This window comes from Rhea americana, unplaced genomic scaffold (genome assembly GCF_003343005.1).
Source record: "Rhea americana isolate MKP2758 unplaced genomic scaffold, rheAme1 scaffold_380, whole genome shotgun sequence".
NCBI lineage: Eukaryota > Metazoa > Chordata > Aves > Rheiformes > Rheidae > Rhea > Rhea americana.
Window position 1 is genome coordinate 312,857 of NW_028186513.1, and position 21,288 is coordinate 334,144.

Consider the following 21,288-nt stretch of genomic DNA (forward strand, 5'->3'; position numbering starts at 1 on the left):
GGAGCCACGGCGCGCCCGGGGCTCCCCGCTCCCGTCCGGCACGCGGGCTGGGCGTGCAGCCCCCCGTTAAAGGCGCTGAGGGAGGAGGAGGAGGCGCAGCCTGGCGCTTCTGCCCTAACGCCGAGCTTCTGCAGTCTATAACCAAACACGAAGAGGCACCGCCTCTGACAGAAATTACTTTTTTCTCTTCCTGGCCCCGTGGCTTCCAAATGAATCCCCAGCTAACCGGCACTTGAAATAACCATCCACCCGGTGCAGGAGCATTAATGGGAATGTGGMAAGGTGGTGTGGTATGTAATTCTGCCAGAATTTACTGTCAATATATGCCCATTTATTGTGGAAGTGTTAAATCAACTGTCATAAATTGTCTCTAAGAATAGATATTACATCTTCTCTATACTTACCAGTTGGCAGGGATCACCATTAGAAACCCTATTATTTTTCRTGTCATTCTTATTCCCATATGAAGTTTCACACTGAGTGGAAATTTGATATGTACTGTCTCAGTACAAGGCAAGTTTTATTTGTGAGCAAGTTTGTGCAAAATTTCCAGAACAACTCACTCCACTGGTTTTATGGGATTCTACCCACAAACAATAGGAGAGATTTGTAGACATCATTTTGCCAGAGAACTAGAATTTATAAATAAGAATGGCWGGGCCACAATGCACAAAATAGTTTTACTTGTATCAATAATAATTTCTGTGAATARACAGCAGTAGCAGTTCGCTGCTGATGAAAGGAAGAGATCTGCCAGCTGGCAGTTCCCTGGTTATTGTGGATGGATGGCACAGGAGCTTCCCTGTGTCACCTGGGTGCCCCACACCTGCCCAAAGTGCTAACGGTTGGAGAGAGCTGAGCTTTCGTGGCCTCTGCAGAAGTGGCCAGTCAGGGGCATGATAAGCAACCAGCTGTAGTGATGAGAGAGTCCTGTCCTCCTGGGAACGCGCTGAGCTCACCGAAACGGGGATTTTCTGTGATGAAGGAAGAGCAGCACATAAAAGGCAGCGGGGCAGGGTGAGCTGTGTTGCATTTCGCAGCACGAGGCTGTCCGTTCCAGATCTGCTACAAGGACCTGGAAGATAGGGTCATGCTGTGAGCTGCTCTGACTGCTCTTGCTTTTCCTGTTTGTGCTTACGGCCAGACTAGAAACAAAGCAATTTTACAAAGGATCATAGCCGACGGCGTTACTGCCCATGGCCAGGCATGTCTGCATAAGAAGGGACAGTGGAAGGAGGGTGATGYGTGACTCCAACAGGAGCAGCGAGAGCTGGCTGGATAAACAGCTCGTCCTCTGTCACATTCCCTGTGATTTGCAGCTTTGCACGAGAGGTACCAGAATCCCAGCAATTCTGTGATTACATACCGTCCTGGGCTACCCTGACTGGGACCTACACCCAGCTCCCTCTCTCGACGGATTTCACAGCCCCAGTAGAAGGCCGTCCTGAGTAACGCCCTGTCCCTTGCTTTGCCCGTCTCGTTTTTCCCTGAATCACAACCTGAGATCAAGTCTGTTCCTGGTGCACAGCATCCACAGCTCCCATGGCTCTCAGCCTTCCAAGCGCTGACAGTCACCATTTGAGCCTCTTAGTTCACCTCAAGAGCCGTATCTCCTGTACGCAGGACTCAGGACCAAGCCTACACATCAACTCAGCCCACCAAAGGTCATGCACTGCAACAGGTATGGGGGGCTCGGTCTCGAATGCACGTGAACTAAGTGGCTCTTCAGCAGTGCRCAGACTTTTAGATTGCTTAGATTTAATCCTGGCCTGGGTATTTGCATTTTGCTCTCACCTGAATGTTCCCAATTCTTTTATAAGAGGACACAATGCATATGGAGGAAAGCCAGTCCAGACATTAAATGTCTAGTGTGAGCAGCCCTGTTTTCATCACTACAACTTTGTTTGAGTGCTGTCTTCAACACTTTTCCTACTAGGTGTGAGATGAGTTTGAACTTTCCCATTGCATGGTACCGATCAGTTGATGTTCCTTTCCCCACATGGTTTGACGATGCTTTGCTGCTGAGGAACGGCTCCATCTGGTTGCAGTTTCACTTTTTAATGCTTTACATAAACACTACTATAAAAAGCAATGACATGAGGATAAAAAAAATAATGGCTTCATATGGGGCTTGGGCAATGGCTGTAAATCACCCCCAGACAGGCTCCGAACCACACCTGTTAGAACRGCGAGTTCAAATTTGATGCTACAGTAAAACTTGCAAAAAAGGGAGGGGGATGTAGTCCTTTCCTGTTTTGTATGTTAATTAGCCCTTTTAATAGGTAGCCAAGAAATACTTTAGTGCAGATTGACCCTGAATTTAGACTGCTGCTTAATGAGGTTGTTCACTGTATCTTTTTTCTCAGGTTGGCTCTTTTAGCTGACCACAGCACTGGGAAATGCCAAAAACTTCCTGTGAGCCCTATAACATCTTGCTGGACATTGGAAGTGACAGGGTTCAGGCTGGTGACAGTCTAGCTTCTACTCCCTGTATCTCTTTTCCTGCTTTGGAACTATTTACTCCTTCAGAGTCCTTTTAGGCTTTGTCTACATTGCAGATGCTCTGTAGTAAGAGCCATAAACTTGGCTTCCAGCASTCACTGGGGGGACGGAGGGGATCCAGGGTCTCAGAGCTCGATGTCAAAGCACACAGGCTGGTCTGTGTCTGTGTGTATGTATGTTAGATCCATCAGTCAGTGAGGCAAAACACCAGCTTCTTCTGTTGTGAAGCTCGTCAGGTGTCTAACTTAGCATGGCAGTTGTGTAAGAAACTGCTAAAGTCTGTGGTATGAGCTGTGTGGACTTCTCTGGAAGCAAAAATGCAAAGGCAGATTTGTGCCACCTGTGGCATATTCCCCTGTGAGAGCAAGTGTCTTGTTCCACCCACGGGCTGTCCTTGCATGCCCTTGCCATGCTCCCCACTTCTCCAGGGCAAGCCACCCAAGGACTGCAGCACACTTCACAAACAGATTAAGCACCGTTTTCTCCCTGTAAGGGGCATAATCATTAGCATCTGCATTTTACAGATGGAAGAAGTATTGCACAGAAGCAACTTGTCCAATGTCATTTAGGGCAGACAAGCCAAATCTGGAAGCAGAGCGTAGATCTCGGGCCCCAGCTCCGCAGTCTCCCTGCAAGCCACTGCTCCCTTATGTGGTCGCAGGGAAGCTCATCTGCTGAAGTGACTCACCCAGCAAATGCTTTCTGCTCSCATGAGCTGCAGGAGCCTCGCAGCTGCTGCGGACGTGCGGTTGCTTTTGTCTCGGTTCTGCTTAGGCAACGTTTTCAAGCTGCAGCCAGGAACTTGAGAGGTGGTCCGAAGACTGCACCACTTGGACAGGGTATTGAGGAGGAGAGAGATGTAGTTCAGCTCCAGGAATGCTTATACTGCTACCCTTGATATGTGAGATAACAGATAAATTTTGTCCTGATCTCTTCTAGAGACTTTTTTGGGGAATAAGGGATTCACAAAAGCACCAGCTTCCCACACCTCCTAAGTGGGCTTCTGGGATCACAGAATGTGCTAGAGGCGAAATATCTCATTAGGAAACTGAGCAACCTCTGGCCACGAGCAGAGGGTTCAGACGATGCGACTTGTTGGCAGCTGCGAGGGTAAAGCTGCCACTGGAGTTTCGCTAGTGTTTAATAGGCTTTTATAAATGGCCATGGAAGGAAGAGCACAGCTGCTCTGCGGAGCGGGTGTGAGCTCCGTGTCTCAGGAGAGCTTAGAAAATAAGCTGCATTCTTAAAAAATATATATATTAAACTGTCCCCTGCACACCTGCTTGTGCTCTCTCATTTCACTGAAGGGTGGGCTATAAACCAGGAGAGTGCGTCGTTAAGGCGGGTGATGCCGCTGGGGCTGGGACCAGACCGCGGAGCAGAGCTGTTCCCAGCTGCCCGCCTTGGCACATCTGCTGGAGTGAGACTCGGTGCCGGGTTCGCTGGCTGCGGCGCGCTCCAGGCGGGCTGCAGCACGTTTCTCCCAAATCTCACCAAAATCGTTGCTCGCTAGAGCCAAGCTGTGAACTCGGGTGCTTTGCRCTCTCTCATACAAATGTGTTGGTGGATTCAAAGCCAGGAAAATAAGGTTAATGGCCAAGCTGTGCATTGCACAGTAATTTGTGATTATTAATGGAGCATCACTCTCCAAACCAGTCCAAACGGCTGGGCAAAATTTAAGGAGACGCAACCACGCATTGTTCTCCTGAATAGTCAGTATGGGAAGTGGAGTAGCGGGATTTGCTAAGCGGAGAGGGGGGATAGGGATCTGGGCCTCACTGGAGGTGGGCAAAAATGGGATGGAGTCTGTGTCCCTCAGCAGCTGGATGGAGAGAAACAGGGGAGGGACCTGGGGCAGCAGGAGCTTCAGTTTTCCCTCAAGGAAATCTTTCCCTACTCTCCTCGGATCTTTTCATCATGCCACTGTGCGTGATCCAGCTGGGAGGTGCTGCTGGTGGGAAGGGGTGGCTGGAAGATGAGAAACAGCCTGGTAACGTGGGAGGTGGATGAGGAGCTTTCGGAGAAGCCCCTGCCTTCTTTCCTATCAAACTCTTCCACCACGAGGGTTTCCAGACCTCTGCCTCAATCCATCCCCTGTCTGTTTGCCTGCCTGCAGCACACCCCGCTTCTGGACTTGGGGCACGAGCGGTTTCTGAGGATGTGGCCACCCTCCCCTGGGCTGAAGGAGTTTCTTGTTCTGAACATGCCAGAGTGGTGGTTGCTCACATGCATTGCAGTATTTTTCCCTAGGAACTGATCAGCTGAGAGTTAGAAATTATCACACGCTTTCTCAAGCGTAAGTGTCGCGCGTTCTGAGTGACAGGAACCCTGCAGAGAAGCCACGTGTGCGAAAGCTYGGGGGTATAATCAAAGACTGAGTGGGCTGAGCGTGCTCCTCGCCTCTCCTCCCCAGCCAGAGGGTGATGGCAGGTCTAGGCAGGCGGTGGGCCGTTGTGCTCGGGCAGGGGCTTTGGTGGGCTCTCGTAAAGGATCTCTTATGCTGATGAGAAAAGAGTCAGACCTACATTAGCTTTGTGGCTAGGCCCTGGTTCAATTAAGCGCTGGCTGAGCAGCTACCTTCTGACTTCCAGCACTAGCACCATGCCCTGTTCATACCAACTGCAATGTTYTTCTGTAGCCTAAAAATCTCCTTGTTCTTTTTTGTGTGTCTTTGGATGTGTTTATGGAGAGCAGTTATTTTGCTAAGCTAAGCAAGCCAACCTCCTCCTGAGTTTCTGGGGGGGGGTCTCCTTTCCCTGATTTTCCCAGTAGTCATCCTTTTCGCCAGGTTTAATGCAGATCTCACCAATGCCTTGTACAGTGCCTGTAAACCCCTAGTTTCACAGAGAACACCTCTCTTGATACATCTAGGGCCATCTCGACAAACTGGTAGTGCACACACCTCCTGTAGCAGACCATTATTGTCTGAGATCCTTCCCATTGTGTCAGCCAATGACYTTATATAGTACAGCAAAAATTCAGGAAAAAAAAAAGTAAAGATTTCCCAGCAACTGCATTGCTCAAGCATTCAGCACAAATCTTCTACCATATCAGGAACAAGGTCCTGTTTGTTTAGATGGGCAAAGGAGATCTCTTGGACTCCATGGTCTCATAGCAAGCAAAGTGGATGCAAAAGATTTGGGTGTCTGTATCTAAACATACAGAACAGCATCACTTGTCAGCCAGAGCATTCCCTGGCTATGTCACCTGGATCCAGGTGAGCTGGGCCCGGGACATGCCTGGCGTCCCGGAGCCCTGAGCCCCCTCCACACTGAACCTGGCCCACGTCTGTAGGAGCAGAGTGGCTGCTCCCCGGCAGGAGGCCCTGCTGCCGGCTCGTAGCTGACGGTGGGCAGCYGAGCCTTGGAGCAGCCCCGTCCTACTTGCCTGCGTGCCCAGCCCGTGCCCCGTTGCACGGTCCATGGCTGAAGCTGCAGAGCCCACTTTTGTGCTATGAAAATATCTATTCTCAGAAGACTGCAAATGAATATTTGGAGGAGTCAGAAGGCACGCTGGTGGCAGGGATACACCTCTTACATACCATGCAACATAGCCCACAAGGGCTTAAGCAGRGTGGATATGAGCTCATTGCAGGTGCCCTGAGCCGGAGAGCAGTCCCACCCCTGGCAGAGAGCTGCTGCAGCTGCATGCACGTGCAGATGTGCCTCACTCACGTGGTCAATGAGCTCCTTGATCATGCCGTTCCACTGCCCCTTGTCGTCCTGTGCGCCGTATTTCCCATCCTCCACCAGCCGGATCTCATAGGTGAAGCCCAGGATGATGGCCAGYTCCTTCAGAAGGTCGATGCAGTAGCCCTCGAAGCGGTCGTTCCCAAACAGGGCCGTGTCTGACTTGCGGAACATGACGAAGGGCTCTTCCTGGACACCGGGAAGCAAAGAGTCACCATTACAGGCCAGCCGCCAGTCCCATTTCCACAGCAAAGCGCCAGAGGCAGGGCTGCTCGGCAGGTAGACCTGAGCAATGAGACTGGACTCTTCAGGCAGCATTGGCACTGTGACATGTTTGGAATAAATTAACTTTGCACAGTGCATCAGCTAATTAGCAACCTTGTTTACCCCACAAAATTTAATTTTGTCTCTTCTGAGCAGCCAACTGTTTTCCATTTGGTGGATTTCAGGGAGAAAAATAACCATTTCATGCTTTGAAAATGAAGAGCATTGARAAACAATAAGAGGGGCAGGGGAGGACAAATTCAACTGCAACTGCTGCGCAGCAGAAACGCAGCTGACCCRCACCGTGGTGCCTCTTTCATTCCCTGCAGTGGCAGCAAGGAAGAGGCTGGTGGATTAAACACAAAGTGAAGGAACCATGCTTGGCTGGTGGTTGGCTGAAAGCTTTCCCTGAGTTTAGGTCATTTTTCTCTTTTCCCCCACGAGCTGATGGGACATGAGAACAGCTGAGGCAGGGGGTGGGAGAGGGGCCCTACTGCTGCCTGGAGAAAGTCTGAAGGAGAAGAGCTTGTTGAACGTGCTGTCACTGCAGGTGTCCTCTGAGCTACAGCAGCCTCTCCCGTAGGTCTGGTGTCTGCCCTCTGCTCCTTTTGCGGCTTCAGTGGGGAAGGTCAAGGGTGCCTCTTTAATCACAGTTGTCCCAAGCACTGCCACATGCCAAAAAACCCTAAGGAAGTACTTCACAGAGGGCTTTGCCTGCGGATCCCTGCCTCTTTAGCTGAGGCCAGCCGGTGCACGCGCAGTCAGCAGCCGCGTAACAGCCATCACCGCCCTTCCGTGAAGTGTCAGGCGGAGGCAGTCGGTGGGACTGAGGGCAAGGGACACTGGAGGGAAGCCCGAGGGAGAAAACATGTAGAGGACAGATGGAAATGGGAAAACATGGTAGGCAGCAGGCAAAAGCTAGAAGGCAAGAGGAGGGTGAGAGATCAACAGCAGCTAGTAAATGGCTCAGATTAAAGGKACCCGCAAGGCCGGTGCACGGAGGTGCAGTCACCGCAGAAGGCTCGGGTTGCCCCGGGAGAGGGCAGCCTGGCCGAGCTCCCGCGGTGCTGCCTGGGGGCAAGGCGGGTGCACGCCGCGGACAGAGAGCCGGGATCCCGGTTACAACAGCAGCGGGATACCCCGCGGCACCCCGACGGGGCAGGCGCCCCGGCCCGGGGGCTGCCGGCCGCCCCGCCACCGCCGCGGGGGAAGGCTCTGCCTCCGGCGCGGGGGCAGGCGGTGCCTGCGGGCCTGGGGCAGGCTCGGGAGGGGACGGAGGGAGCACGCGCAACCAGATCTGCAGAATTACAAAGCAAAACTGGTAACGTCATGCCCATAGAGTTTAGTTTGGCGCACGCAGCTCAGTTAAATCCCGCTCTCTCTGGCCTCCTCCTCAGCTTTCTTCTCTGGAATTAGTGCTTTGTTTGTGAATCAGCTGAATCTGTGGATCTTGATATAAATACACCCGCTCCAGAGCAGCCATAAAGCACAATTAATTTTGGGAAGCGCTGTAGGGATTACATGCATATTTAACAGCTGAAGCACTGAACATTAGGACGCCACTCGCTTTAGTAATGTATCTCCAGGTCTCAGACATTTCCTAGGGGGTAATTCTGAACTCTGTGAACCACTTATTCACGGACTATTTCACAATTTATTACTGAAAATGGCCAGACATCCAATTCACAAGCTCTCTCGGTTTGCTAATCGATTTCTCAGTGAAGGTGCCCTCAATTTCATAACTTCACAGTTCCCATATTGCTTAGGGAGARTGGCACTGGCTGCTGGGGTAATATTTCTCTTCCAACAAGTCAGTGCAATATGTGCAAAAGAGGGGAAAAAACCTTTCATGCTTTTTCTTTCAGAGGTCCTCCTATGGCTTTTCTGCAATCATTTACAGTAATGCAAAAGCACCAAAGGAAGTTGCAAATAAAGTTTAGGGTTGTATTTTATTTTTTAGAATCCAGTATATGAAAATGCAGTTATTGCAAAACTTGGATCTAAGCACATTTCTTATTCTTGCGGGCAACAGAGTTGTAGGACAGATGTGGTTTCTGGGTAGAGACCCCGTCGCATGTGTGCAGGCCCAAGGAATCACACAGTTAATGGGAACTGATATCACAGTTGTAGATTCTATAATTTATACGTGCTTGTGGGGTAAGAGATGAAAATGCTGCCTGAAAGAAGTATGTCAAGGACAGATGGCTGATAGGTCTCCTTCTGGCTCCGTCATTTTGCATTATACTTTAATCTTGAGGTACAGCAATCGTATTATTCTAGAGCTAGGCACTTCCACAGCGCTAGCCATGTATCTTATGCCTGAGAAGRTGCATCTTTTCTGATTTCTGTCAGTCCTCACCATACAGGTCTCACCAGTACTCCAGTCTTGGACATATCTGGTGCCCCTCGGTTTCGCCCTGCACAATCCGCTGCTGCCTCTGTCCGAGCAGCTCCGCTGCTGCCTCTCGAGCCTCCTCTGCAGCAGCACCAGCCATCCACCCGCAGTAATTTTCCCCAACATACCACGCGCAGTTCTAATTAGAGACGGGGGAGGTGAGTCACTGTGTAACTTCTGGGGAGTTTTATCAGGCTGCAGTATGGGTTGAGCAGTTCCCTTGTAGCTGATCCTGAGCCTCCACCTGAGAGTGGATTGATGTGATGTGTTATTCATGTTGCTCTAAAAATTTGCATCCCCCATGTATAGGGGCTGGCAGCTTACCTTGCCAAAATGAATTAAACCTGGCATGGTAGGGCTCTCCATTTGGCCTCTTAGGAAAAACTACTTAAACTTCCTCTTCATAAGCATTTTGAACACACCAAAAATGCTTAAATACAAAAGAATGAAAGGAAAGCAAGCTGCATGTGTAGTGTGCCTGTGCAAAGGCWCCTGCAAGAGGCTGAACAGAGGCAGTTTCACTGTCTGACGCTTGTTGAATTGTTAAAGTGCCTTTTGCTCTGTCATTTCTCTAATGCTTCTGCAGTCACTCCCGATGTGACAATTCATTTGAATAACCGTAGCCAGTGGGGAACAGTTGCTGCCACTGATTCTGGTAATGCAGATTGCACTGGATACCGCRCCTGCGCCAGGCCCCCGTAAGCATGACCCATCTCAGTCCTGCAGGGTAGCACAGTATAAAACTTTCAGATGGGGAAGGGAACTTTCTCAGTCTCCCTTGCATATTGGGACATGAAAGCAGCCTGTTGCACAGCTTAGTCARGGAGAGCATCCTGTACCCAACTCTTGGGGAGGAACTGGAACAAAATGTTTCAGTGAACAAATATTATGTGGTGAAGGGGAAGTTCTGAGTTGCATTTTTTTTCTTTTTGTTAGATGGGTTGGSTAATTTGTACGGAGAGCAGCAGCAACATCTGTATTGCTCTGGCATTCAGTTTGCTCCCATTTCACTAACCCTTTACTGCGTGGAACAAGGCCTTTGCTTCCAACCTTTCTTACACCCTGCATCAAGCATCTTCTTGCTCTCTTTTCTTCTGGGTAGAGAGAAGCTGAGATGATGGACCTCACAGTCTTGCAATTCCTTCTATAATACGAAACCTCACTCTATATAAAGATGCATCCTTTTAGGATGGCAAGGAGGTATGTAATGAGGGATCACAGTGCTCTGCACTGTGAACGCACCCCAGGCTGGCAGTTCTTTATTATCTCTACCTTTAGGTTCTCTGAAAATACAGAATATAAAAGGGCCAGAAAATTTACATAGGCAAAAACACRGTTCAGACCAATTTTGAGCGAGCTGTCCAAGTGCTGGTATTTTTTGTTGCTTCCTGTAAGCACGCCACAAGCCCACACTGTAATGCAGACATAYAGAAACTAATGCCACTAGTCATAATTCATTAGATGTTAAATAAAAATTCATTCTGATCTGATGCCTGCCATCAAATCCAATAGTGAACCTGAGAGCAAAATGCGGTGTGACAGTTGGAAGTGGAGGAGACCAGTTAAGTAACCATGGTTTGCTGGATAACTGCATTACTTTTAGCTAGTTTATCAAATATGTACTGAAGAGGGGGAAGGAAACACGATTGCTACAGCTAAGCCAAGGTCTCTGGCTGTTCTTAGTATTTGCTCCTGCAGCAAGGGTATTTCTGTCTGAGGTAGAGATGCTGACCAGCTGACGATGCCCGCCGCTGCTGACGAGCCAGACACCTGCATGCTAAAGGCCCTGGGCGATTTAAGAGCTTTTTTGGAGCTCAGCATAGACAACCTGCCGCAACCTTCAACGCGCGCAGCGAGCAAGGGGAAACGGGAGAGCCGGTCAAGCCCCTGCAGCGGGGGTACCAGATGGGCAGCAGGGACAGGCAGCAGCCCCGGGAGCGAGCTGCATGCCCACCGGCGCGTGCCAGCCCCAGCGGGCCGGCCGCCTTTGCTGGGGGCGGCCACAGCGGGGGCCACACCAGGTCACCCGGGCCAGGTGCGGGCAGAGCGGAGAGCAGGAGCCCAGCTCTGCACCCGGGGCTCTCCGTGCCCTCGTGYGGCTTTCTGAGGGACTGGCAAGTCGGGAGTGGTGTGCTGCGAGTTGTCAGGGGGATTGCATGTCCCAGAGATTTACACGTAGATGGAAAAGAGAGGCCTGCGGTCTCCTACCAGGACAGTGGTGACGATTAGAGATCTGTTGCTCAGCGAGTCKGTGACATTTGGCCCTCGTCCCTTGGAGATTTCCGTGATATTCAAGCCRTCCGAAGGGCTCCACACTCCAACCTGGAAGAAGCAAGCAAGCAAATGAATCAACACCTAGCTCGTGTTATTCAGTCGCTCTCAGCATCCTACTGGTCTGGAAAAATGGAGTAGCTTCCCTCATCTGTAGAAAATGGAAGCAAAGCTGAAATTATCATTTGTATCAGCTGAATAGAAGATTTGCATTAACCCTTCAGTTGCAGGTCACTCCACCTGCATGTGTATAATACCCAACCCTTATGCTGCCTTTAGAAGGATACAGGTGCATTGAAGAAGACCATGATAACTACCATTTAGGAGCTGAATGAACAATTTGCAGTGGTTTTGTGGAGTACACACAATCGAAATGCGCTGAAGAGTCACCTCTGGGCAAGAGCAAAACAGAACAAAGTAAACAAGCAAAACTATGAGGCCATTTTCTTTCATTTTAATTCTTTTGTTTTGATGGGAAGAATTAAAAACAATTTGAGCAGCTTTGCAAATCGCTGATATGGACCATTTCTATTTTCTGCACAAAGGCACAGACTCGCTTTTATAACGCSTTCCCCTCGAAGGGCCTCGGCCCCAGCATCTCCAGCAGACGTGATCAAGTGCGCTCTGGKCTGCGGTGTAGGGCACTATTGACTGAACTCTTGGTTTGCTCTGTCCAGAGCAGAAACACCGTCCGGTCCCTGGCGGAGGCCAGGCGGGTGCAGGACTCCCCCTGCGCGGCGGCGCCCGGGAAAGGCAGAGCGCCCGCAGGCGCGGCGAGCGGGGAGCTGCTGTGCTTTCCCTCCCTGCGACGGGGCAGTTGCCTCTGCTGTGCTTGTCCCGCTTAGAGGCACWTTGAAGTCATCTACCGGGAGGCAGCGGTGCCTCTCCCGAGCAGAACCATCGGGGGCGAAGACTGCTCGGGCACGGGCACATCGGCTCCGCTCCGCATCTCTTCGAGGTGCTCTTTTCTTCCCAGGCTGTCAATTTTAATGCATTTTTAGACTTTGAAGAGATCTACTGACCCAGAAATTGCAAAACATGTTTCTATTTAAGAGAAGTCTTTGGAGGCAGCACTGGCTAGCGCCCGGCGGCAGGGAGGTAACACGCCCCGAAAGCTGCGGGGATGTGGGATTGCTGCCAACGAACGGAGCAGGGTGGCCATGCGGCCGGCCTGGCAGCGAGAAAAACACATACCCGCGGGGAGGTGGGAAGAGATCGTCCATCTCGGGGTTCCTACTGGGAGACGTAAATGAGAGAGAAACCTGCAGCAGACAGCTCAAACCCGCCGGGGAGCCAGGAGCTTCCAATATTTTATTTATTCTTATTTTTAAGATACTCCAACCTCTTCAGCAGTCCAAGGAGAGAACTTGGTTTTACTGCATCCCCAAAAAGAGACTTTGTAATGAGGAGTGCTGCCTGGCAAAAAAAAATCATAAATTCTGAAAGAGTTTCCATGAACTTTGTGAAAGGCTCTAAATATTTCAGGTAAATCAGGCAATCYTCCTTGTCTCCCTTCAGTCACAGCACAGCTGCAATGTCAAAAGATTATTACTGTGCATGGAAAAAAAGAAGCAGGAATCTAAGAGACCTCTACTAGTGCTGCAGCTAAGTTGCTTTAAGAAAATGAAATACATGGAACTTAAGACTGACTCAATCAGTTTTAAATATTGAAAAAGGAAAGAAAGAGAAAAAAAGTGCATTAAGAGAAGTGTGTGAGTCAGATAGTCAAACTACATGTAATTATGTTTGGTTAATACTGCTGTAATCCCTGGAACATCCAGGAGCTATAAGGATCAGGAGTTCAATCCTGAAGCTCAACAAACACAAGCTATTATACATAATGCAGGATCCGCGTGGGATTTGTTTGTAGTTTGGCATTTTGTTATTTCAGATTAACTATTGACAGAAACCTAGTATCAACAGAGATTTGACATCGATACTTTAAAATCCCTCTAGAGTTGGCAAGAAGCTTTTTAAAAAATAATAGTGGGAATTGTGAAATCTCTGAATTGATGGAGATCAAGCACAAAAGCTGAATGACTGCACAGAATATGCATCAAGGTTTGGCGGCTTCCCCCGGGCTTTATGTGACACACACTAGTAATAAATACAGCTAGTGCCAGTCTGCAGCACACTTGAAGAGTGTTAGTTTGACAGATAGGTGCTGTGGTTGTACATAAACATTAGATTCATACGGTGTCCAAATACTTGCCACATTTTTCTAGTATTTTACCCGCACACAGCTCTCAGCCGTCGGTGCGCTGTGCTCCARACCGGCGCGGGGGAGTTTCTGTGGGATTTCTGAAGGCGAGTAGCTGTCGGGGAGGAGGGTAGAAATTCAGGTGTGAATTTCCCATCAATTTAGTGTTGCAAATCAGTGTCCCCATTGGAGGCACTGCTCAGAGGAGMGACTTTGCCGGCGCTGGCAGCCCTGGGCGCCGCAGGCACGGGACAGCCGGATACGCTCAGGAAAACCTCATCGGCAGAGCAAGCTTTTCCACTCTCCGGTTTTGCTTTATCGATCTCGGCCTCTTCCTCAAGCGCTAATGTTCTGAGCAATCATTTTCTTTTCCATGTATCAAAAAAGCACTGGATCCATCTCTTCTTGTCTAGGAGACTTTCAGTCTTTGGTAAATGCTGTTTTTTCAAAATTGAAGAATTTTGCATGACAGGGTGATTTTGATGCAGTTTATACTCTGAACATTTTTGGTGATTACTACTTCAGAGCTGTCAAAAATCCAAATGGAATAATACAACTTTTTCTTTTCTTGGCTTGGGAATATTTTAAGTGTTTCAATATTTCCTGTTAAATGTTAAGTGGAAAATTTTATTTTTCAATAGTTTGAAGAAAAAAATGAAGCTGCAGAGCTCATTTCCTACTCCATTCTGGTGAAAAGGCAGCTTTTCACCAGGGCTTCACTCTGCCCCGTCCCCACCGCGTCCCTGCGCAGAGCTCTGCCGGRCTGCAGCTGAGACTGAAGGTCACTGGGTTTTTTTGAAGTAACATTTTCTTTATTCTGCGTTTCACACCAAAATGAATCCACTAGGAGAGTGCAGTGGTGACCTTGAGATTTTTTACACGAAGCAAAGAACTACCACTGTGGTGTGAAAGCACGGCAACAATTTATTTTAAAGAGAAGGAAGAACAAGCGGTGGGAAAGCGGGCTGGGGCAGGGGAGGCGCTCGGCCCCGGGAGCCGCAGCGCTCCGAGCCGGGGAGCCCGGCGGAGGCTGCCCCCGAGCGCTGCGTCATTAATTCCCCAGCCTTCCCCGGGGAGGTCGTGCGTGCCTCTCGGGCTGCTTGCTGCGCGCCTGGTTGAAAACTCCCTCTGCGTTCCCAGCTGGCACTTGCTGCCGTGCGCGAAGCCTCCCTGCACGCCCAGCGCCGGCAGGACTCGGCGCTCCGTCCGCAGCTGCCAGCGAGGCACCGTGCGAGTGTCTGAAGCAGCTCTGCTCTGGAAGGGGAATTGCTCCCCAGTAGCCAGCTTTTTCCTGTAAAGCTGCAGGCGAGACACTCGATAGCAGCCTGCGGACCCAGAATTACCCCAGGGAGGCATCAGCTCCTCAGAGTGCTTCCTGGCCTCGGCCGGCACTGCCTGGCGGCGGATTAGAGCAGAGCACCCGTGAATTGGTGACGGTTGGCGTAAGCTGTGCACTGCGCAGTCCGCTGTTCRTTTTAGGCCACTTGCTGCTCTATTTTGTCTATATAATTAATTGATCCCCCCTTGAAAATGGTATTTTAGCAGCTTCAATGGTTTGCATATTGCTTTTTTTTTTGAAAAGTAATTGAAGAAAAGGAAATGAAAACCCCATGAACACCTGAGAATCAAATTTGCACATCAGCATTGCAGTTCTGTGCCCAGGGGAGAGCTGCACTAATTAGGAGGAAGGGAGCCTGCRCTCTCTGCACCACCACGGCTGCTCTGGATGGCTGCGAACAGCGGCCGCTGGACAAAACCCTGCGGCCAGACAGGCCAGCGCAGGCCCAAGCAGGTCCTCTTACTGCTCCTTCAATAACACAGAAAAAAATTAAACAAAGATACGCACTGTCTCCTCCTCTAAAATCTAGGCTGTAATAAGCTGGTACCATTTCCAAGCCTTCAGCAATTTTTACTCAAGGAAGTCACACCAAGATGATGCTTTCACGAGCTGCTGCCTCCTTGGGAAAATATCAGCATTTTGCAAGCAAGCGCAGCAGGATGGAGGGTGGGACAGGTTTTATTCCTTCCATCTTCTGCCTGGGCAAGGAGATGTTAAGGGCTGCTCAGAAAGTTTATTCTGCCTCCGCTCTTCTGCCATATCCCAGCAAAGTGCCACAAGCACTTACGCAACTGGGAATTAATCCCACGCACAGTGCTTCAGGGCTAGTGAGTCACAGATGAGGCATGGAAAAGGATCTGAGAAATCCCACAAAGTAAATATCCTTTTATATATAACACAGAAAACATGGAAACAGTAAGGCTACCAACCATTTTCTCTGTTGCCTGAGCAGATCTTTCAAAGGTAGAGTAGCCCATAGCTCTCCAGGTAAGACAAACTCTGCCTACCTTTTCAAGCCCATCTTCTTTGAGGCTGATGATGTCCAAATCAAAATCTGTCCGTAAACCACTAGTTTTGTTAAAGACAATCCGTCCAGTTAATCCTTCCCACTGGGCCTGTGAAAGGGAGAAAAAATAGCAGGGCTGTTACTTGGTATCATAAATAATCTTTTGCCTTCTGCTGTACAAGACTCTCTTTTACTTAGTCCTTACACTGGTAGTTTCTCCCTAAAGAGCAGGATTAATTAATAACCATCTCCATCACTGCTCAGACTGCAGACTGAGCTGGAGATTTTCATAAGTCTCTTAAAGTCCTTGCCACAATTTTTGTTAGCACCTTTTGTGTTCAACAGCTGTTCAGGACATGATGACTCAGTAGAAAACTACCTGCATTTATCACGGCATCCTTGTGCGCGGCATTTATCCTTGTAGTGCTGAGAAGTGCTGGGCTGTGGGGAGCCTGGGTTTAGGACAATTCCAGTCAACCCCATAAATTAAGAACCCTTATTTGCATGAACTTGCTGGTGCTTCCAAGGCACATGGAAGCTAAAAAGTGCTGAATACTTCCCTCCCTTATTTCAGATGGGAAGTGGAGCATGAGAGTCTAGGAAGTGAAGACTTTGTCCCTGCTAACAGGCTCCGTCACTCTAGAGCAGGCATGGGAATACGGGTAGGACAGTGGTGGGTCAGCGCTCCTTGTCYAGTTTACGGCAGTTCAGCTTAAGCCCTGGGGCAGGTCCCAGAGATGATATCAAAGTGCATTTTTGGAGATTTTCAGAGCTTGACTAGCCAAGGTCCTGAGCAACCTGGCCTAACTTGGGAGCTAGTCCTGCTTGGAGCAGGCTGTTGGAGTAAAGGCCTCCAGAGCTCCTTTCCAACCAAAGTTATTCCATGACTCCATTTCCCTCCCAGTGTGTATTCTGCACGACCAGAATTCACCTGTCCGATTTGGGAGGTGAGAGGACCCCAAACACGAGGCGCTAGCGGTGGTAGCAAAGAGGTGCTAAGTGGCAGCATGGTGTATGATGCCTGCTCTGCTGCGGGTCACTGTGGGATGTGCTGTGACCCCTCCTCGAGGTACTTTGTGACCGTAGGATACTCCTGCAATAGTGCTGGGCTGTCGACAGCAGTTACTACTTCACAGCCCTGTTTCGGCAATAGACAGTTCGGTTTCGGGCTCTTTCTGCCGAGCGGCTCAGACGCGGCGGGTCCTTCCTTCCCYGGGGAACGTGTTTCCTCTACGGGCAGGGGAGCTTGACGCATCCCAGCGTGGGGAAGGCGGCATCATGTATCCTCCTGGGGGAACGACTGGCATATTTCCCTGCAAATATGCTCCTCTGGCTCTTCCTCATTAATTCCCGAGGAATAACGACAGCGCCCTCAGCCCTGCCACCCCAGCGCTGTGGGAAGGCTGCGCTCGCTTTGCTAATTTGGGCGTGCAGGCGGTGGCCCGTGGGCCGTGGAGCGCCCCGGGAGCGGGGAAGCCGCGGCGTGTTTAACGCGCCCGCGGGAAGCGGCGCAGCGCGTGCTGAGCGCGGCAGCTCCCCGCCGGGCGCCCGCTACCTGCGCGCGGGGCCGGGGAGCGGCGGCCGCGCTGCAGCCTCCCTCCCTGCTGCTGCTGCTCGGTCTCTACCGGAGTTTAGAGGGAGCAATTACTGCGTGTGCTGATTGCAGTGGGGAGGAGGCTTATCCCTGCAACCAGCTGACACCGTGCCAGCGAGGGAAACAACAGGCAGGCGCTCGAGTGTGAGGCTCAGGGTAATTTGCAAAAGGAGCCAACCAGACAAATTATTTACACTGTCTTTTGGCAGCCAGCTGGAGCAGCTTTCTGCAGAAGGGAACAAAACATGAAAAAGGAGAGAGAGAGAGGCAGGGGGAGAAAAGATACAATCTTCAGGGCCTATTAAGAAAAAAGTTCATGCTCTTGCTGCAGTGGGAACAATTCTTCCTTTCTGCTCCCCGAGGGCTTGCAGCCCGGGCAGCTTGGAGGCACCTGGCGCAGGCGCGCTCTCGCTGCGYTGGCCCGGCTGGGGTCTGTAGATGATGCTGCAGCTCAAACCCTAATAACAATTAACAATGTACTTCTACTCTTTTATGTTTAAAAACTTTAGGGGGTTTTATGGCCAGCTGTTTCAAYGCAGCCTCCTCTTGTATACCATACTGCAGCTGCTTTCATAATTTCCACAGGCAGACAAGTTTAAAAAGGCCTCAGGGTAAACAGGGCTTTTTCATCACAAAGAGCTCTGGTGGGGTTTGTAATATCTTCCTGCAGCTCTAGCTTCCATTTTCCCCCTCCTTTTTTGCAGACATGGGGGTGAGTGCAGGGTGTGCACGCGAGGCGACGCTGGGCAGRGCTCCTGGCCACCCCTCGCTGCAGCTTCCCTCTGCTGCAGCCCCTTGGTAAGCTATTGCTCATGAACACCTGTGGTTTGCGCCTGTTCGCATGCTTTTGCCAGATGCAAACAAACAGTTATGTGGGCTGAACAGAGGAAAATCACAGTGACTCAGAGCAGAGAGCGAATGAAGCTGCCTCCTTGCTCCCCTGGCTCCCTTCTTGCTATCCCCACCGCTCCTCCGTCGGCACACGGGCACAGCTGTGCGGCGCGGCCAGCTTTGCCACCGGGGTTTAGCTGCACTGAAGGCCTCTTGTGGCCCCCAGCAAATGTTCCTGTAAAAGGCGAATGGCTATTGCTCTGCTAGGAAATGGTCTCGTAAAGAGAGTGGTCCAGCTGCTCCTGACGCACGAGGCGGCAAGGGCAAGTCTCAGCACGGAGGAGTTTAGCATGTTTTGGATGTTTTGCTGTGCCTGCACTGATGTTATCTGGAAGGCAAAGACAGGGTGTGGATGGTGCAGAAGCCCAGCGCTGGCTTTTTTACAGAGGGTAGGTGCTTTTAATAGCTAATACTTAAAAGATATTAAGCCCTCAAGAGCCATCTTTTCTTTAGCCAAAGTAACACACCATTACAATTAAATAAGCAGTCCCCAAACCTAGCCTAGATACTTGCTCGTATACACAAGTGATATAATTCCCTGAAGGGTCCTCAGTGAAACCCTGTGCACCCAAACATTGCTTCCCTGTCATGGTTTTGGGAGGAGAAGGAGACTCTGGATCATGCAGTGGTCTGAGCAGGAAACGAGGAAAAGAAATCTGGGCTTCTTGGGTCCCAAGTCAAAATGTGACCCTGAGCTACTCCAACATGCCAGATGAATTCCCTCTCAGGGAACTTCAAAGTCAGCAGAGCTTCCTCACGGCTTTGTTTGACCCTGAAAATTTAAGGTTAATTTTTAGACTATTTCATGTAAAGTAGTGCCTGCTGATATGCTACCATCTTTGCTTTCTTCTCCCACACAGAATTTTTCCCTTCTGGGTAAAGTCAGCAGTCTGATGTATGTCTGTGCTTCCATCCATTTGCACTGACCCCAGCAGGGGAGGATTTTTATAATCCCGTAACTGCAGAACTCTCTGCCRTGTGCCGCCGTACCTGTGCTTTGAGCAGCTGCACTGCTCCTGCTGTGGAAGTTTTGCATTAGTGGGAAGCAATTATGGTTGCAAATCATGCCTTTACCTCTTTTATGAAATTCATGAAGCGGCCACCAAACCTCCAGGCTTTGTGCCGATGGCACTGCAGGGAGTTAACGGTCATCTGAGGGGCTCGCTGGTAGCACACCGAGACGATGTGAACTGCGTCGTACAACAGGGCAGCGTCTGTCTAAAATAAAGGGGAACAGCATTTGTGTTGGTAGCGGTTCCACAGCAAGGCATCGCGGAGTCTTAACGCGTCTCTAGAGGAGCTGCAAGATTTCCCCCTCTGAATCACCAGCCTGCCCGGCAGCTAACAGACATGACGGTTTCTCTGTCCTGGTCCTTCCTAGTTCCTCACCTGCTTGGTGTCTAAATCTGCAAATAGCTCTGCAAAGGCAAGAGCTTTCTGCACCAGCAGGACCCGGCCCTGCCGCAGGACCAGGCTCCTGCTCTGCGAGCAGCTCCCTGGCACAGCCGGCGGGCGCCTCCGGCCCGCTGGACTGCAGGCACAAGGTGGGACCGTAGGGYGGCCCATTTTCACCGGCATCTCGAGGAGTTGCCAGGAACACATTCGCCTCTACACAAGATGAGGTGGTTCTGAACCCCTAGGCCGACCTCTCATGCAAAGCAAGTTCTCAAAACATGTACCTCYGCACATGGCAAAGCCTAATGAACACAAGCGTTTTTCTGTTACGTGCTCTTTGCACTCAAAGATCACCGTTCTCGCTTAAAATCATAGATTGTGAAAATGTCATCTGTCTGTGTGCAGCTATTCCGGGTATTTCTGATGCATTCACTACAGTACTGTCAAACAAACAAAGTAGCTTTTCTATACGTAGAATATAATAATAGGATTTTCGTATGTAGTCCATTTTTTCTAAGGAACTTAAAAAAAACTAACAGGAGAAAATGTTATCCAGACTACTTTAAAAATGGAGAAATGAGAAAAATCAGATGGCTTGTCCATGGGCAGACTGTATTTTCCAAAATGACCCAGGCTTTCACTGAAATCAGAACATCACAAATTTGCAACATCTTTCTGCATTTCAGTGATCTGAATTGGAGAGAAATCCCCCCCCACACACACTTCCCTGCCCCTGCCATATAATGTGATATTTTTAGATTCAATTTGCGGTGCCCCCTCTCACCTCCAAACACTGACCAACTGAATTGGATTTATTTTTCACCCCTGATGTAGTAAGTCCTGCTAATGAAAATACATTATTTGCTGGCTTTCAAGAACACTAGAAAACAGATGTGAGTACAGCAGCAACACAGTCAAACAAAATAACACAGCAAACAGCAGGGCAAATATCCAGCAGAACGTGGCCGTAGAGAAAATCCTGCAGCACTGGCAGCCGTCCCCACGACCGTCCTTCCCTTCACGCCCGAGCGTGAAGAGCAGGCACCCGACCTCGCGCCGGGGGCTCGGATTCGTAGCGTTACGGACAGGAGGTGGGTTCGCTGGCCGGGSGCGAAGGCTGCGCCGTACGTGTGAGCACCTTCGTGGTGAATTACGTACTGCGACGCCTCGCTGGGTCGGGGCGCCGCTGGGTTGGGTACCGTGCAAACCGTCGTGAAGGGCAGGATGCCCCGGGGAGGTGCGTGGCAAAGAGGGGAGAGGAGCCGGGGACGCGGGGGGCGGTGTGGCAGGCAGCACGCCGCTGTAATGGGGCAGCGCTGTGGGGCAGGCTGAGAGCGAACGAGGGGGCTCTGCTCTAAGGGAGGCAAGGGACGGGGGGACGTGAAGGAGCTGTTTCAAGTTGGAGGTCTGGGAGGCTGCTTTGGGGTAGGGGTCTGGCAGTGCGAAGGGAAGGAAGGAGGAAGGCAGCCAGCAACTGCGGGGGTCGGACACAGCCTCGCGGGAAGGCAGATGGGCGAGCAGGTGCTCTACCTTCAGAGCAGAAACTCAGCAGAGTGGAGCTGCCATCAGACCCTGAAAGGAGTCATCAAAACTGCAGCAAAGTCCGTTTTTGGACACGGATTTGGCTGTTTTTCCCTAACTCAGTCTTAATGAATTGCCTGGCCCAGCCTAGCCATGCGCTGTGCTCCTAGTCCCTGGAGCTGGGGCATTTAGCACCTTTTAGCAACTGCGTAGGGAAATCA

General features: G+C 50.5%; 1 protein-coding gene across 1 annotated transcript in view; it reads right to left on the minus strand.

The window, feature by feature from the left end:
- GRIK3 (glutamate ionotropic receptor kainate type subunit 3) overlaps positions 1-21,288 on the minus strand; it is a 213,708-nt gene that overhangs the window by 26,484 nt on the left and 165,936 nt on the right. Inside the window, exons 14-17 of the mRNA XM_085313244.1 lie at positions 19,226-19,369; positions 15,668-15,775; positions 11,059-11,172; positions 6,177-6,380 (exon numbers count right to left, since the gene is read on the minus strand). Coding sequence (XP_085169370.1) covers positions 6,177-6,380; positions 11,059-11,172; positions 15,668-15,775; positions 19,226-19,369 — 570 coding nt within the window. The remainder of the gene's footprint in view (positions 1-6,176; positions 6,381-11,058; positions 11,173-15,667; positions 15,776-19,225; positions 19,370-21,288) is intronic.